We start from the raw sequence: 16,044 nt of genomic DNA on the forward strand, positions 1-16,044 counted from the left end.
ACCATTATATTCTTTATTATACGGAATGCTTTTAAAGTATTTTATCCTATATTGTTTAAAATAGATTATAAAGCGGTTATTTATAAATTTACTACTGTTATTAAAAAAAAACTCCTTTATTTTTTTACTATTATTCATGCTATTTTCTATTTATTCTTTATATTTTTTAAAAGTAAGGAATATTAAATCCTTATCTTTTAATAGCTTAACTTTTAAATATTGAGTTTTCTTATTAATAAAGGTTATATAATAGCAATATTTATTATAGGTTAATAGGAAAGGTTTACCTAAATTGCTATATATCCATTTTAACTTTATATATTGATTTTCGTTATTAGATTTCTTATAAATCTTTTTCCACATTTTAGCTTAAAGGCAGGTTTTATATTTAGTTAAACGAACTTCTTTTATAGCTTTATATAGTATTTGTATCTTTGAATTCTTTAATAAGTGTGATAAAGGCTTTTCATTTATATGGCCTAAACGAACGTGCCATTTATAAAACTTGTTATTAAATAAAGGAGTTTTTACCGGTTAAATATTTACTCTTTCTCCTAGCTTTATAGGGTTATTTTGAATAATCTTATCAGCTGTATTGGTAGCCTTTTCTGTTGAATTAACTGTTTTAGTAAACGTAACGCATCTCCCACTTAACCTGGCCACCTAATTGACCTAGCCATATTTTTGACCTTTGTACACGCATTTAAAAATATTTTAATAACTATTTATACGATTAACTTAAATTAATTTAAATTTAAATTATTAGACGTTTTTATAATATTTTTGCAAGTTTATATATTATAGCCGGGTTTGCTATAAGCTTTATAATGCTAGGCATAAATCTCCTTCCTTTTTATATAACGATTACTTTAACGTATAACGCGATTTTTTACTTTAAGAATACCCTATACCTTTATTTAATCCTTAATATTTTTAATAATAAAAGATCCTCCATTTTATAATCTAATTCTTTTTGTACAGTAATGTTTATTAAGCTTATGATTTACTTTATAAAGGCTTTTAACCTTCCCCTTTAATAATATAAAACGATATATAATATTAGTTATATTATATATAATTTAATTTAACCTTTTAATAATAGATATAGGAAAGCTATTTTAATATTATATAATCCTTTATTTAATATATTTAAAAAGGGAATTAGCTTTGGTTAAGTTATTTAAAATTATAATTATACGAGGATTAAATAGTATTAAGGATAAAGGGTTAATTTAGGGTATAATTAAACGATTTAATTAATTAATAATATAGTTTAAATTATATAATATTAAACCTGCTTCTTTAAATCCCCTTTATATATTATTTAAAATAATTGCTTTATTAAACGTATAAAAAAATATAGTTATAAAATCTTCCTTTTAAATATAGGTAATATATATTTATATAAAGCTTTTAATTTGCTTTTTATACAATTGTTTTAAAGGGTTAAATATTTTAATATTAAATAGTTAAAAGTAATAAAAGGAATAGGGAAGTATATAAAGGGTAATAATATTATTTTCTTTATAATATAATTCGAATTTATATAAATAATAGCTTTTATAGCTATTAAAAAGGAAAAGGCAATAATATCTTTTTATATAAAGCTTTATATATTTATTAAAATGCTTAATTTAATTTATAGTTTATTTATTTATTGTTTAATTATTTTTTATAATTATAATTTTTTAATTATTTAATATATTGTTATTTTCGTATTAAAGTATAAGGTAGTTTTTCCTTATTAAAATAATATATAGTGGGATAATTTAATTATATAATGAAATTGCTTAAATAATTGTAAACCATTTTAAATTGTTTAATTAAATAGCTTATAGTTTTCGTTTACGTTTAGCTAAAGTTATAATTATTTTAAATATAATTTTACTTATTATAAACCTGGTTTTATTAAAGTTATAAATATCTTTTTTTTAAATATTATTTTTATTTATTGTTTTTTATATAAAGATAAACTAAATGTAGTATTTAATTGGATTTTTGTTTAATACCCGTTAATAATTAATTCTTTAATTAAAATATATTTAAATGTTTAAAATTTATTATATAAAGTTTAATGTCCAGTTTTTTTTAATTAGCTTTTAACCCTATAATACTATTAATTAATTAGCTATATCTTTTATATAATTATATAAAGGCGGAAACGATTTTGCTATAAAATTAAGGATATATTATATAATTAATTTTTCTTTATCCGGAATTAATCGGGCTTTTAAAGGTGATATTTCGCTTATTGGTTTAAAACCTTTCGTTTAAAGGGTAAGTATTATACGAGGAACATTATAAATAGTAGTAGCGTATCGGATAAATAATTTTAGGTTTTGTTCGATAGTTTAGAGTATAAGCTATAGGTTGCTTTTTTTACGAAGGGTTTCTATAATTATTGTTGGAGAAATGAGGGATTTTTTTTATGTGCGTATAAAGGTTAAAAATGTGGCTAGGTCAATTGGGTGGCTAGGTCAAGTGGGAGATGCGTTATGTAATTTAATATAGAAAAGACCTTTATTCTCCTTTTCTTAAGTTAATAATTCGTTATTTTTTTTATCTATTATTTTAATTATTGGATTATCGATAATAGTAATGGTATAATTAAATCTTTTTACATTTATTAGATTTATTTTTAATTAGGGAATATAATAAACCTTGTAAAATTTAAAAGATTTTCCAATATTTTAAAAACGACCTTTTAATTTACCTATTCCAATTATACGTATAATTTTAGCTTCTTCCCACTTAATAAACCTATTAATTAGTTTATAATTATAAAGAATATCCTTATTATAAGTTATATAAATTATAGTAGCATTATTTATTCTAAACGGAATTATTTTATTATAAAAATTCGATTTTTTATAGGTTTTTAAGTTTTTATTTAATTTTCTATTGGTTTTTCTTTTAATTACATTAATAAATCAATTGTTAAAGTAAATATCCTTATTAGTTCCTTTATTTAAATTATTTATTTTAAGGTTATTAATTATAAAATTTATAAAGGGCATAGGGGGGTTATTTACCTTTATATTCCCTTTTTTTTTATTTTTATAATCTAGTTTACCTATTGGAGTTTTAACCTAAGGGTTAAAGTTAATATCCTTAGTAGTTATATTTTTATTATTAGATGTATTGTTTAAGTTTATAAGGTTTTCGGTTTGGTTGACTTTTTTAGAATTTTTTAATTTTTTTAACTATTTATTCTGCTTTTTTAACGCAGCAATTAGGGCTAACTACTTTTATTTACGTTTTTCCCATTTAAGCTTAATATTATCCTTTTTTTTTTTTATCTTTTATTTATTTTTCCAAATTTTTAATGCTTTATTTAGGTATAAAAAATAGCATTCCTTTTTAATATAACCTTTATGCTTATAATGTAAATATTGCTTATTTTTATTCGCTTTTCCAGCGTTTTTAGCCTTATTTATTGTATTTATAGCCTTATTATTATAATTCTTTAATTTAAATGTATTAATTAATACCAAGAAGAATATATTAAGGGTATAGGCATTAGGGTCCTTTTGTAGGTTTTAAATAATATTATTAACTAATCCTTTATAGTTACTATTTAAATAATATAATACCTAGGATATTATTACCTTTTTAAATAATTTAATACCCTTTTAGTTTAAGTTATTATTTAATTCTTTAACTTTATTTAAATATACTTTTATAAAAGTAAAGTAAAATAAAGAAGTATTAAATAGTTCTTTAAAGGTAAGGAATTTAATTATAAAGCCTTTTAAGTTATAAAGATTTTTTAGCTTATCTTATACTTCAATTGGGTTATTAATATTATATAAATATATAAAAGGGGCATCCTCATATAGTAGTTAAATAATATTAAGTGCTTTTTCTCTTTTATATAGGCTAGTATTCCTATCTATAATAATAAAGTAGTAGTTATTCTTTTTTAAGGTTACCTTTACTTTTATTCTTTAAATAGGGTAATTAATAGAGCCCGTAAGCTTTGTTACTTTATAAGTATTTAATTAAAATATATTTATCCTTATATAATATATAGTACGTTTAGATATTTAGGTTTATAGGGGTAAGGGGGTAGGAAAGTGTAGCTTTTTTATAGAGAAAGTAAAGGTTTTACGATCTTGATCGAAAACGTTTCGGTTATGGCTTAATTGATTTGATTGTGGCTTAGTTGACTTGATAGGGGTTGCAAAAGGTGGCTTAGGGGTTTTGAAAGGGTAGTTCAAAAGGGTTAAAAGGGGTTTTCGTTTCCGGTAAATATATATACAATTATACCAGGCTTATAACCTATCGGAAGTTATTTGGGTTAGCTTAAGTAATTGTATATATATCTTAATAAGCAGTTTAGAAGATGACTAATAAGTGGGGTAAATAGATAAGTTATTTAATTATCCAATATGGAAGGAGAGTTATCTTAATAGGAATATAAAATATAGTCTTCCTAACCGTAGGGATAACCTGTTGTATATAGACCTAGCTGCTGCCCTGAAGGTGCCCTGAAGGGTTCCCTATCGAACCCATTGGAAGGTTCGAACCTATGACTCATACCCAGATGACTAATACCCTGCAGGTGAATTACCTAATTAGGTATTAGGTAAACAACCTGACTGACAGGGTATTGCGTTATTATATTATATGGAAGTGAGTCAGTAGCACATCTAGTTATGGTCAGTAGAGTCTGTTCAGATAACCTGAGGTCTGAGTTCTATGAAGGTTACCCTTTAAACTCACCAGTCTACAGGTTCCAGTTCTTTCAAATTGTCTTTACGTTTTAAGGTTGATAACTGCTAGCTCAGGAACTTTAATAACAGTCGAGAGCAAATGATTATATGCACGTTGATACAAGTGGAACTCTATCAGACTGACATTCCGAAGGCTCTATTAGCTGATAGCACAAGCTCCCGGTCCGAACGCTGGCTATTAGCTAGAAGCGGAATATGACTAATATTAGTAGCAACTCCAAGGTTTTTCGCAAGGTATGACTCTATACTATTCCCTGAATTTATAATTATCCGTCTTAAAAGCTCAAACTCTAACAAAGACATGTACAATCCCACACCCCCTAACAAGGCGACATCGCCGCCGCCTTCGCCGCATCCTTAGGAATAGCCCCGGCCTCAACAGCAGTCTTATAGCACCAGCGCCAATCGTTAAACTGGTTAATCCAATTACACTTCCAATTCCAATAGACCCATCCGCCGCTCCTCTCATATACCGAGACCTGCGCAGCGAAGAAGTCGGTGTAGAAGGGTATATTCTCCTTATGTCCCTGGATACCGAACTCGTCGCCGTTCTGCAGGGCACTGGCGACGGAGACGGAAAACTCGCCGACGATGACGTCTGCTTCGGGACGGTAGAGACTGCACGTCGCGTTGATGTAGCTCTCTTTGGTCTCGCCCGAGCGCGTGTCGAAGCGCCAGTATACGTGGTCGTCGAAGTACAGACCCGTCGTGTCTTTTAGATATGTCTCGGGATGGCCAGAGCCCCAGTTGCTTCCCTTTGTTCGCTATCGCGTTAGCAAACCTTCTGTGTAATCATCATCGCCGACAAATGTTTGAATTACCATGTATTGAATATGCAGCGCATCTTTCTTCGCCACGCCTAATTTACTCTCGCGAGCACGGATCCGGTCCCAGGCAGCAGGATAGAAGTTCTTCAGCATGTCGTCGGCATCAGTAGCATTGACGCGTCGCTTGATAGGCTCATTGATGACTTCGAGCATGCCGACGGTGCGATACGCCTTGTTGGTGTGGATTCTTTCCGTCATCCACTCGAGGAATTTATTGGCGCGCTCGTAGTTTGCTTTTGTGAAGAAGGCGGGATTCGCAGTGCCCTGCCATAACACCTATATTAGCCACCCGCTACTCCTCCAACGCTGGCTTCGTGCTACTTACGTGTCCCGTGAATTCCTCGTTTGGCGACTGCGATCCAGGAGCGCCGTGCAAGTCCATGATAACGTATAGACCTGCATCGCTAGCCCAGCCTACGAGACGATCGAGATACTTCAGCCCTCCTCTGGGATACCATTCATCGGCATGTACCAGGTCTTCCTTGATCCAGAAGCCGACGGGTATGCGTATTGTGTTCAGCCCATAGCTGGCTATCTGGGTGATATCGCTTTGGGTGATCCAGGACTTCCAGTGCTTATCCCAAGCAGCATTTGCCTTTTCCTGGCCGAGGTGTTTCACACAGGACCATTCGTCGTAGAAACCCTTACATCCCATACTGGCCCATTCGTCTTTGGCGAACCACTCCTCAATGATAAATAGAGAGCCTAGATTGACTCCGCGAACCTTGTCGTCACCGACTAGCCATCTTCGACTGACGGAAGGTGCCGTCGTCTCGGCAACTGGCACTATGGACTTGTTAATTGTCTGGACGCGGTTATTTCATTTCTTAAGGAAAAGATTTCTTACATATCGCAGCGACCGCGGAAGAGGTGGCTAATGAAAGCCATAAGGCTACCCGTGGGCTGAATAGCATGTTGCCGCTGTGAAGAAGATAACCTGTAGTAATGACCAAACTAAAGGCCTGGACTCAAGACTCGGTAGGATGGTTAGAGAATAACAACTCAATCGCCATGATGCTGATTGAACCATGGTTTAATATATCATCACTGAACGGCTACAATACTTGAGTGTTAGCTCATCGATCCACTCACCACGTGGTATCGCGGATACATTCCGGCCGTTATTTTCCAGATTACAAGTTCAGCTCCTATGGATCGTCATTAGTTCGAGTGTTAAAGTCGCCTCTTTTTTCCCAAGCAGGTAGTTCTATTGTGCTGTGGGCCACTTCGATGTTTCAGACATTTGGAGGCGCGGAATTGCTAGTGTGCTAGTTGCAGGCATTGATAGCCGGCGCATGTCATCGCGCGTTGATCCGTTGCTTTTATCTAGTTTTATCTAGATGAGGAGGAGCCGGTAACGTACTTTAATGGGGCTTCGCTCTCCGGAAAGACCCATGGCAAGGCATATATCACGACTGATGATGAATCCTACTGGGTCCAACTGGGTCCAACAGCTACCCCAACCTAATCTCACGATGTTACCCTTGCAAGCACACGAGATTGCTTGTCTATCTTGTCTGTCTAAACTACTCTACCTCATCTCTATGCCCTCTATTTCATTACTATGCCCTAAGCCTGATATCATCTTTCACCTTTTGGTCTAAGTATCATGTGGAAACCATGTCCCTCACCCATCTCAATGGATACATCTTGGTAAAGTTGCAACTTTGAGTACGATATATGACTATAATCTCACTGGGCTCTAGTGAGTGAGCCTTGTCTCACAGTGCATTGACGAGTATCTCACGATAGCCACAAGTAAAAGTAAGCGCGTCGGTACAGTAAGGTATGTACTGATGAATGGATAACCTCAGAATTGTAAGAAAATGAGTTCTAGTTCACGAAAAAGCCCATTCGCCTTCCCACTTTCTGAGTCTGTTTTACTAGTCAAGGTAGAGAGATAGGTTCGGATTGAAAGTTATTTGCATACAGAAGGCTTTGTAAAATCGAGATGAAGCACAAGCCGACAATACAGTTCACTCTTACGTAGAAGTTCCCCGCATCATGCAATATATCAAAACGGAATTAACGGCATAGATAGCAGTTTGATAGAACTTATCTCATCTACAAAGGAGACTAGGCGCCGTAACTCTTATTTGAAAATCAAATACGGGATAGTTTACTTTGACATATGAGGGTATAAGTGGTGTTTCATATCTAATCAGTAATCAGATGTCTTGTAATCCCCCCCTTTTGAAGTTACCAATTATAATCATGGCGATCCAGATGTATCATCTTCACGAGACAGGCCATTAGAAGTAAATATAAGCCTGAGTTGCAAGAAACTGACCTTAATACGCGATCGTTCCCATTCTCACATAGGAAAGCGCAACCCATATGACTACCACTGTATAATAAATAATGAATCAATATATAAAACGCGAATATATATGATCTAATATAAAGCTATAATATAACCATGAAAATGTGAAATGGTAGCAAAAGATACATGAATGGAATATATATAGATATAAACCCCTTGAAATCAAACGCGTCATTAATCATCACTATCGCCCTATACTTTATCTCATGAATCCGTGTATAATGTATCACAATTCGAGCGTATGTTCGCGTCCAGCAAAGAAACAACCCCAAAACTCTATCCAAGCTTCAACGCCAGCGAAGCCAACGTATCTCTAACCGTCTTATCCCCAGGCAAGTAGACCAACGCTACCCTGACAAGCCGTCTCGCCTCGTCGCGATCGCCCAGCTCCTGGAATGCTCTCGCCGTGCGATAATAAATCTTCCCTACCTGCGCAGCGCTAGGAAAGCTCAGCAGCGCCTCGTCCTCGGGCGGGATATGTCGCTGATTAGCGCCCGTAGCCTGCCTCATCAAGCGGATCGTCCGCATGCCCCAGAACTGCAGCTCTTGCCAATCGCCAAGCTTCATGTATACGAGGCACGTATTCGCGACGAGCTGCAGGCGCAGCGTCATGCGCTCGAGTTGCCCGTTTTTCCCTGCGAACGGCTCGTCGACGAGGTCGCGCGCAAAGTAGGCTTCTGCATGGACGTGGCGCTGGCGGCCTCTAACGATGATATGTATAGCTTCCCAGGCGCGATTGTACACGTCGAGAGCAGCCTTGTATTCCCCCTTCTGCAGCAGCTCGTTGCCTTGGTTCTTCAGCCGTATCCCTTCCGCCAGACACTTTTCAGGCGAGTCGGGTTCGAGGGCCTGCAGGGCGCGCAGCTCGGCGACAATTTTGGGCTGGGGCTTCGGGTCGCCGGTGATGGAGAAGTTGTGGAGGCCCTTGACGTCGCCGAAGGGCAGGAAGAGCCGTCGCTGGATGTCGCGGCGCACGTGCTTCTCGTCCCAGTCGGGCGAGTAGGGGTCGCGCAGGTGGAGCTTGAGCACGAGCCATTGGTTGAGGCCCGGGTGCGAGAGGTTCCAGTAGAACCAGGCGCGCGTGAAGCCGGTGAGGTCGTCGGCGAGCATGACGAAGTGGTGGGTGCCGTTCTCGGGTTCGCCGGCGGCGGGGGTCTCTATGGTGACCTGGAAGGTGTGCCCTCGGAAGCGCTCGGCACGGGCGCCGCGCATGAGGATGGGGACATGGCCGATGAGGTTGACGTGGTGCTCGGCCTCGGTCCAGGGGGTCTCGATGCGGAGGAAGACGTTGAGGGCGCGAAAGACCTCGCGGGCCTCGTGGTAGATGGATCGGTTGAGGTAGAACAGGGCGAGGGCATGGCGGTAGTCGTAGTCGGTGTACTCGTCGGGTTTGTAGGTGCGGTTGTTGTTGGGGTGCAGGATGACGGTGTAGATCTGGTCGCGGATCTCGGGGGGGAGCTCTAGAAATCCCATTGTCGGTCTCTGAGGACGTGTTGGTTGCGAAGCATGCTCAAGTGTGCAGAAGTATCGGAAGTATCGGAAGAATGGTAGGATTACCTACAGTAGATACATACATACATATGTATGTAAGGTATCTATCTATCTATCTATCTCGAAGAGGTAAGCAGTAGGACGAGTCGGACATACTTAGGTAGGCGCCGACATTCGATGCCCTTCTATCTGGTCCAGGGGTCTTTTGGTGTTCGAGAGGGTCTGGGGTCTCGGTGTGTGGATTGCATTGCTCGCTTCTCGTTCGCTTCTCGTAAGTGGATGCAACAATTGAAGCGTCTTTGCCTGCTATACATACATGTAAGGTATCAGATTCCTTGTCTTTATTCCACCTCCCTCACATCCCGCTCACATCCTGCTCACATCTACATCTAGTAAGTACTATACTGTACCTGATATCTCGTCAAGTAAATACACCGTAGTGCAAATATCTTACCTAACCCAAGGGGAATTTCCATACCTCCTATATAGCACCTTGTGGCTGGCCCACAGTTCCTATCAACCCGTAGTAGGGACCAGGGTACCTGCTTAGTGCTCGATTTAGTATCGCAAACCCATCAAGGTCCTTATTCATCGACAATGTAAATCTTCGCGACATAAATCAACCGTTTCCTCTTCTTGTTTTCTCCTCCGTTGTATTCTTTCGTAGGCTATTGCTGTCTTATAACTAATTCCCGTTCGGTAATTATCAGGGTCCATCCAGGACGCTGTTGTTGAGTTCTCTAGCCATGACCCCTATTATCAAAGGATCCTTATCAAAAGAACTACTTGACATCCCTTGCTTGCCACAAGTCTAGAACGCATGGAATAAGACATCGTGGAGACGATAGAACCCGCCCGGTGGCTTTAGAACATGACTAAGTACATGACCAACGTGATAATACGGCATGCCATCATCATTATTTTGGATACCGTGCGTTGGGTAAGAGCTACTACATGGCGTAATATATTGTTCAATAAGTGACGTGGACAACGCAACGAGAGAATACAATGAATCATACAGGTCATCCCCTAGAACCTTCCTCGTGCCCCTCGTTTCCATCCCGACGATAGAGGAAGGAAGACCATGGATTGAGTGAAGAGCTCTCGTACCTTACTTACTTGCTTACTTATATAAGGTTCTTATCCCAAAGCCTTAGTTCGATTCGGGCAGAGGCAGTAAGACTGATTGGCCATGTACCGCCACACCATCTATCTCGAACTCGTCAACATTCTCCTCTTTAAACAATGATACAGAATACAGAGGAGAGTACAAGTCCGAGATGGGAAACAACGCAATGTTTTGGACTAGGTGGGCAGGTAGGTAGGTAACCAATAAACATCCTCCTCATTACTTCCTTACGATCATGTAAGAACGTAATCTCCTCAAAGTTCTTCTCAAAGTTCACACAAACTCAAACCTCACATCTTGCCTAAGGTATATAGTAGCGACTTCTATCATGTTCATTTCTTTTCTTCCCACACATACCCTCCGCACAGTCTCTCCTTGTGCAAGAAAACCTCGATTCCCCCATATAGCATCCAATCCCAGATCCCCTCGCATCGCAACTGAAACAAAATGGTAGACAAAGACCGCCGAAGAGCCGCCCTGACTCTAGCCATTATGGCCATCATAGCAACAATACTTCCAAGACCACGGTGTCTAAACCTTGTTATAGAGCACAGATATCCCAAGACGAAGGTCAAAATCGCTTCCGCGCCAGAATGCATTGCCCTCAAAACGCATCCCCATCTACGCACACGACTACCTGAGATATCCTTCAACAGGCCTGGCAATGCGATAAGGGACAGGAAATAATCTACCCCCAAGAAAGCACATTCCATCACAGAATATCTGTATCGACACGAGCGAGAAGAACGCAATACGGACTCGGGACAACAGAATTCTGATGTGACTTCCTACTTAACCTGAACCTCGAGGTTAGATAGGGGTTTCGAAATCATCCGATGAAGCAATAATGTTTATTTCAGCTCTTATATCGACTTATCACCCTATATCTCGTCGAGATGTCGAAGTCAAGAACAATTTTACCAGAGCGAGTCACTTTATCAACCCATATTCTTCAAGATTCATCTAATTACCCTGCTCCCATCGCGGCAGGAGTACGAAGCCCCAACTCCTCTCAGCCCAATCCCCACACTCCTACCTCGGAATCCACAGCTCCTAACAAGCTCATGTTCTTCATAGTCAACATAGCAGACGCGTCGAAAACCACATCAGCGTTTTAATACCTTACCCAATGATAGTTGGAGAGAAAGATAGACAGTTGGACATGCCCAGATACCCAAAAATAAATAGAATATAGCGCTTAATCGACATACCCAAAAGTATCTAGTTACAAGTCAATACACCAAAATGATATAACTTTTAATGTCTCTATATCCAGACTACATATAGTGAAAGTACTCCAATACACACATGTGCACATCTATAAACATTTATATCAATATTTCCTATTTTTCTCTCTCTGTGAATATCAGTATGGCTGTGGCTATAGCTATAATTTGTCAGTCAGGTTGTTTACCTAATACCTAATTAGGTAATTCACCTGCAGGGTATTAGTCATCTGGGTATGAGTCATAGGTTCAAACCTTCCAGTGGGTTCGATAGGGAACCCTTCAGGGCACCCTTCAAGGCACCTTCAGGGCAGCGGCTAGGTCTATATATAGCGGGTTATCCCTACGGTCAGGAAAACCGTATTCTATATTCCTATTCATACAACTCTCCTTCCATACTGGATAACTGAATAACTCATCCATTTACCCTACTTATTAGTCATCTTTTAAACTGCTTATTAAAATATATATGCAATTACCTAAGCTAACCCAAATAGCCTTCGAAAGGTTATAAGCCCGGTATAATTACGTATATATTCACCGGAAACAAAAACCCCTTTCAACCCTTTAAAACTACCCTTTCAAAACCCCTAAGCCACCTTTCGCAACCCCTATCGAATCAACTAAGCCACGATCAAGTCAACTAAGCCACAATCGAGCTATAACCGAAACATTTTCGATCGAAATCGCGAAACCTTCACTTTTTCCACGAAAAAGCTACACTTTCCCACCCCCTTACCCCTATAACCCCATATATCCAAGCACACTATACACTATATAAAGATAAATATATCTCAATCAAATACTTATAAAGTAGCAAAGCTTATAGGTTCCATTAATTACCCTATCTGGAAAATAAGAGTAAAGGCAACCTTAAAAAAGGATAACTGCCACTCTATTATTACAAATGGAAATGCCAACCTGCATAAAAGAGAAAAAGCACTCAATATTATTCAACTACTATATAATGACGCCCCTCTTATACATCTAAACAGCATTAATAACCCAATTAAAATATAGAATAAGCTGGAAAATCTTTATAACCCAAAAGGCTTCACAACTAAATTCCTTACCCTTAAGGACCTATTCAACATTTCTTTATCTCACTTCACTTCTATAAAAGCGTACTTAAATAAAGTTAAAAAATTAAATAATAACCTAACCTAAAAGGGTATTAAATTACTTAAAAAGGTAATAATATCCTAGGTATTATACCATTTAAATAATAACTACAAAGGATTAGTCAATAATATTACTCAAAACCTACAAAAGAACCCCAACGCCTACACCCTCAATACGCTCTTTTCAATACTAATCAATATATCTAAGTCGAAAAATTATAATAACAAGGCTATAAATATAACAAACGAAGCCAAAAACGCTAAAAAAGCAAATAAAAACAAGCAATGTTTACATTACAAACTTAAAGGTCATACTAAAAAGGAATGCTATTTTCTACACCCAAATAAGGCGCTAAAAAATTAGAAAAATAAGTAAAAGATAAAGAAGAAAAAGGATAACACTAAGCCCAAATAGGAAAAACATAAATAAAAGCAATTAACCCTTATTACCGCATTAAAAAAGCAAAATAAACAGTTAAAAAAATTAAAGAATTCTAAAAAAGTTAACCAAACCAAAAACCTTATAAACTTAAACAATACATTTAATAATAAAGATACAACTATTAAAGATATTAACTTCGACCCTTAGGTTAAAACCCTGGTAGGTAAACCGGATTATAAAGATAAAGAAGAAAAGGATATAAAGGTAAATAACCCCCCTATACCCTTTATAAATTCTATAACTAATAACCTTAAAACAAATAACTTAAATAAAGGAATTAATAAGGATATTTACTTTAATAATCGATCTATTAATATAATTAAAAGAAAAACTAATAAAAAATCAAATAAAAATTTAAAAACCTATAAAAAATCGAATTTTTATAATAGAATAATTCTATTTGGAATAAATAGTACTACTACAGTTTATATAACTTATACTAAGGATATTTTCTATAATTATAAACTAATTAATAGGTCTGTTAAGTGGGGAAAAGCTAAAACTATATATATAATTGGAATAGGTAAATTAAAAGGTCGTTTTTAAAATATTGGAAAATCTTTTAAATTCCACAAGGTTTATTATATTCTCTAATTAAAAATAAATCTAATAAATATAAAAAGACTTAATTATACCATTATTATTATTAATAATCCAATAATTAAAATAATAGATAAAAGAAATGACGAGTTATTAATTTAAGGAAAGGAAAATAAAGGTCTTTTTTATATTAAATTATATACGTTCATTAAAATAGTTAATTTAATAAAAAAGGCTACCAATACAGCTAATAAAATTATTCAGAATAACCCTGTAAGGCCAGGAGAAAAAGTGAATACTTAACTAGTAAAAACTCCTTTATTTAATAATAAGTTTTATAAATAGTACGTTCGTTTAAGCCATATAAATAAAAAGCCTTTATCACGCTTATTAAAGAATTTAAAGATATAAATACCGTATAAAGCTATAAAAGAAGCTCGTTTAATTAAATGTAAAACCTACCTTCAAGCTAAAATGTAAAAAAAGATTTATAAAAAATCTAATAATAAAAATCAATATATAAAGTTAGAACGGATATATAGCAATTTAGGTAGACCTTTCTTATTAACCTATAATAAATATCGCTATTATATAACCTTTATTAATAAAAAAACTCGATATCTAAAAGTTAAGCTATTAAAAGATAAGGATTTAACGTTTTTTACTTTTAAAGAATATAAAGAATAAGTGGAAAATAGTATAAATAATAATAAAAAAATAAAGGAGTTTTTCTTTAATAATAGCAATAAATTTATAAATAACCGCTTTATAGTTTATTTTAAACAATATAGGATAAAACACCTTAAAAGCCCTCTATATAATAAGGAGTATAATGGTCTTATCGAAAAAATAAACCTGACTTTATTAAATAAGGTTAAATTACTATTATATATAACGAATCTCCCTTTCTATCTTTAAGGGGAAGCTTTATTATAAGCTGTTTATTTATATAATATTACTCCTTATATAGCTTTAAAGTTAAAAACCCCTTATAAAGCTTATAATGAAAAAGCACCTAATATAAGGAATTTAAAAGCCTTTAATTCTTTATACTATTATAATAATAATAAAAAGAAGAATAAATTATTTCCAAAAGGTAATAAAGCTATATATCTTTTTTAACTATATAAAAGTAATATATATAAAATATATAATATTTTATTAAAGAAACCTAAATAGGTTAAAGATATTTATATATTAAAAAATACGTATTTTATTAATTTAAAGAATATTAAGCTATTTAATTTATTTTATAAAGAAAATATAGAAAAGATAAATTAAGAAAAGGAAGAATAAGAAAATAAGGATAAAAATAATGCTAATAAACCTATTATTTTTAAAAACCCCTATAAAGAAAAAGAAGAAATCCGTAATATTATAATAGTTAATATTAATAATCTATATAATATAAAAAATACTTTATTATTAAATTTTATAATAATATTAAATAATATTAAAAATTAAAAAGATAATAAAGAAATAAGGAATTTTATATTAATTGCAGCTATAGCTAAATTAAGAAATTGGAAAGAAGCTATAAAATTTAATAATAAAAAGGAATGGTATTTAGCTTCTTTAGTAAAAATAAAAGAACTTTAAAATTAAGGAGTCTTTAATATAACTAATTTACCTAAGGGTAAAAAAGCACTTCTAAGCTGTTAGGTTTATAAGAAAAAGGTAATAAATAATCCTAATTTAATAAAGGATAAATATATATTAAATAAAAATAAAAATATTTAATTTAAAGATTAATATTATATTTAAAGCTTTAATTAAAAATTAGGTATTAATTTCCTAGAAACCTTTTTAATAACCTATCACCCAAAATTCTAACATTTATTATTAATAATAGCAATAAATAAAGGCTATATAGTTATACAATATAACGTTAAAAACGTATTTTGCTACGCTAGAATTAACGTCAAGATATATATTAAATTACCTTAAGGCTTTTTTAATAAAAAAAAAGCTAATAATAAAGTAGGGCTTTTAAATAAAGCCTTATACGGTTTAAAACAATCACCTTATTTATAATATAAATTCCTATATAACCATTTATATAAAATAGGATTTATTATATTACCTTAAAATAAAGGGGTATTTATAAATAAAGCATTAAAAACCGCTTTAATCTGCTATATAAATAATATACTTTTAATAGCCCCATTATATAAAGAAGTAGAAATAATTAAAAACTAATTAAATAAAT

At 34.2% G+C, this 16,044-nt stretch overlaps 2 protein-coding genes across 2 annotated transcripts; both read right to left on the reverse strand.

Annotated features, from left to right (window-relative positions):
- Positions 1-4,912: 4,912 nt before the first annotated feature.
- On the reverse strand, positions 4,913-6,741 carry F5B22DRAFT_431998 (glycoside hydrolase family 5 protein). The gene is made up of 5 exons (XM_047971759.1): positions 6,656-6,741; positions 6,411-6,580; positions 5,889-6,349; positions 5,558-5,827; positions 4,913-5,491 (listed from the first exon to the last, which is right to left on the reverse strand). The coding sequence occupies exons 2-5, from the start codon at positions 6,475-6,477 to the stop codon at positions 5,057-5,059; spliced, it is 1,233 nt and encodes a 410-aa protein (XP_047827060.1). The 5' UTR covers positions 6,478-6,580; positions 6,656-6,741; the 3' UTR covers positions 4,913-5,056.
- A 1,164-nt stretch (positions 6,742-7,905) lies between these two features.
- On the reverse strand, positions 7,906-9,842 carry F5B22DRAFT_432029 (uncharacterized protein). The gene is made up of 3 exons (XM_047971760.1): positions 9,694-9,842; positions 9,444-9,631; positions 7,906-9,368 (listed from the first exon to the last, which is right to left on the reverse strand). The coding sequence occupies exon 3, from the start codon at positions 9,357-9,359 to the stop codon at positions 8,163-8,165; it is 1,197 nt and encodes a 398-aa protein (XP_047827061.1). The 5' UTR covers positions 9,360-9,368; positions 9,444-9,631; positions 9,694-9,842; the 3' UTR covers positions 7,906-8,162.
- Between the last annotated feature and the right edge of the window lie 6,202 nt (positions 9,843-16,044).

This window comes from Xylaria bambusicola (assembly GCF_022495145.1).
Source record: "Xylaria bambusicola strain CBS 139988 unplaced genomic scaffold F5B22scaffold_52, whole genome shotgun sequence".
NCBI classification, from domain to species: domain Eukaryota; kingdom Fungi; phylum Ascomycota; class Sordariomycetes; order Xylariales; family Xylariaceae; genus Xylaria; species Xylaria bambusicola.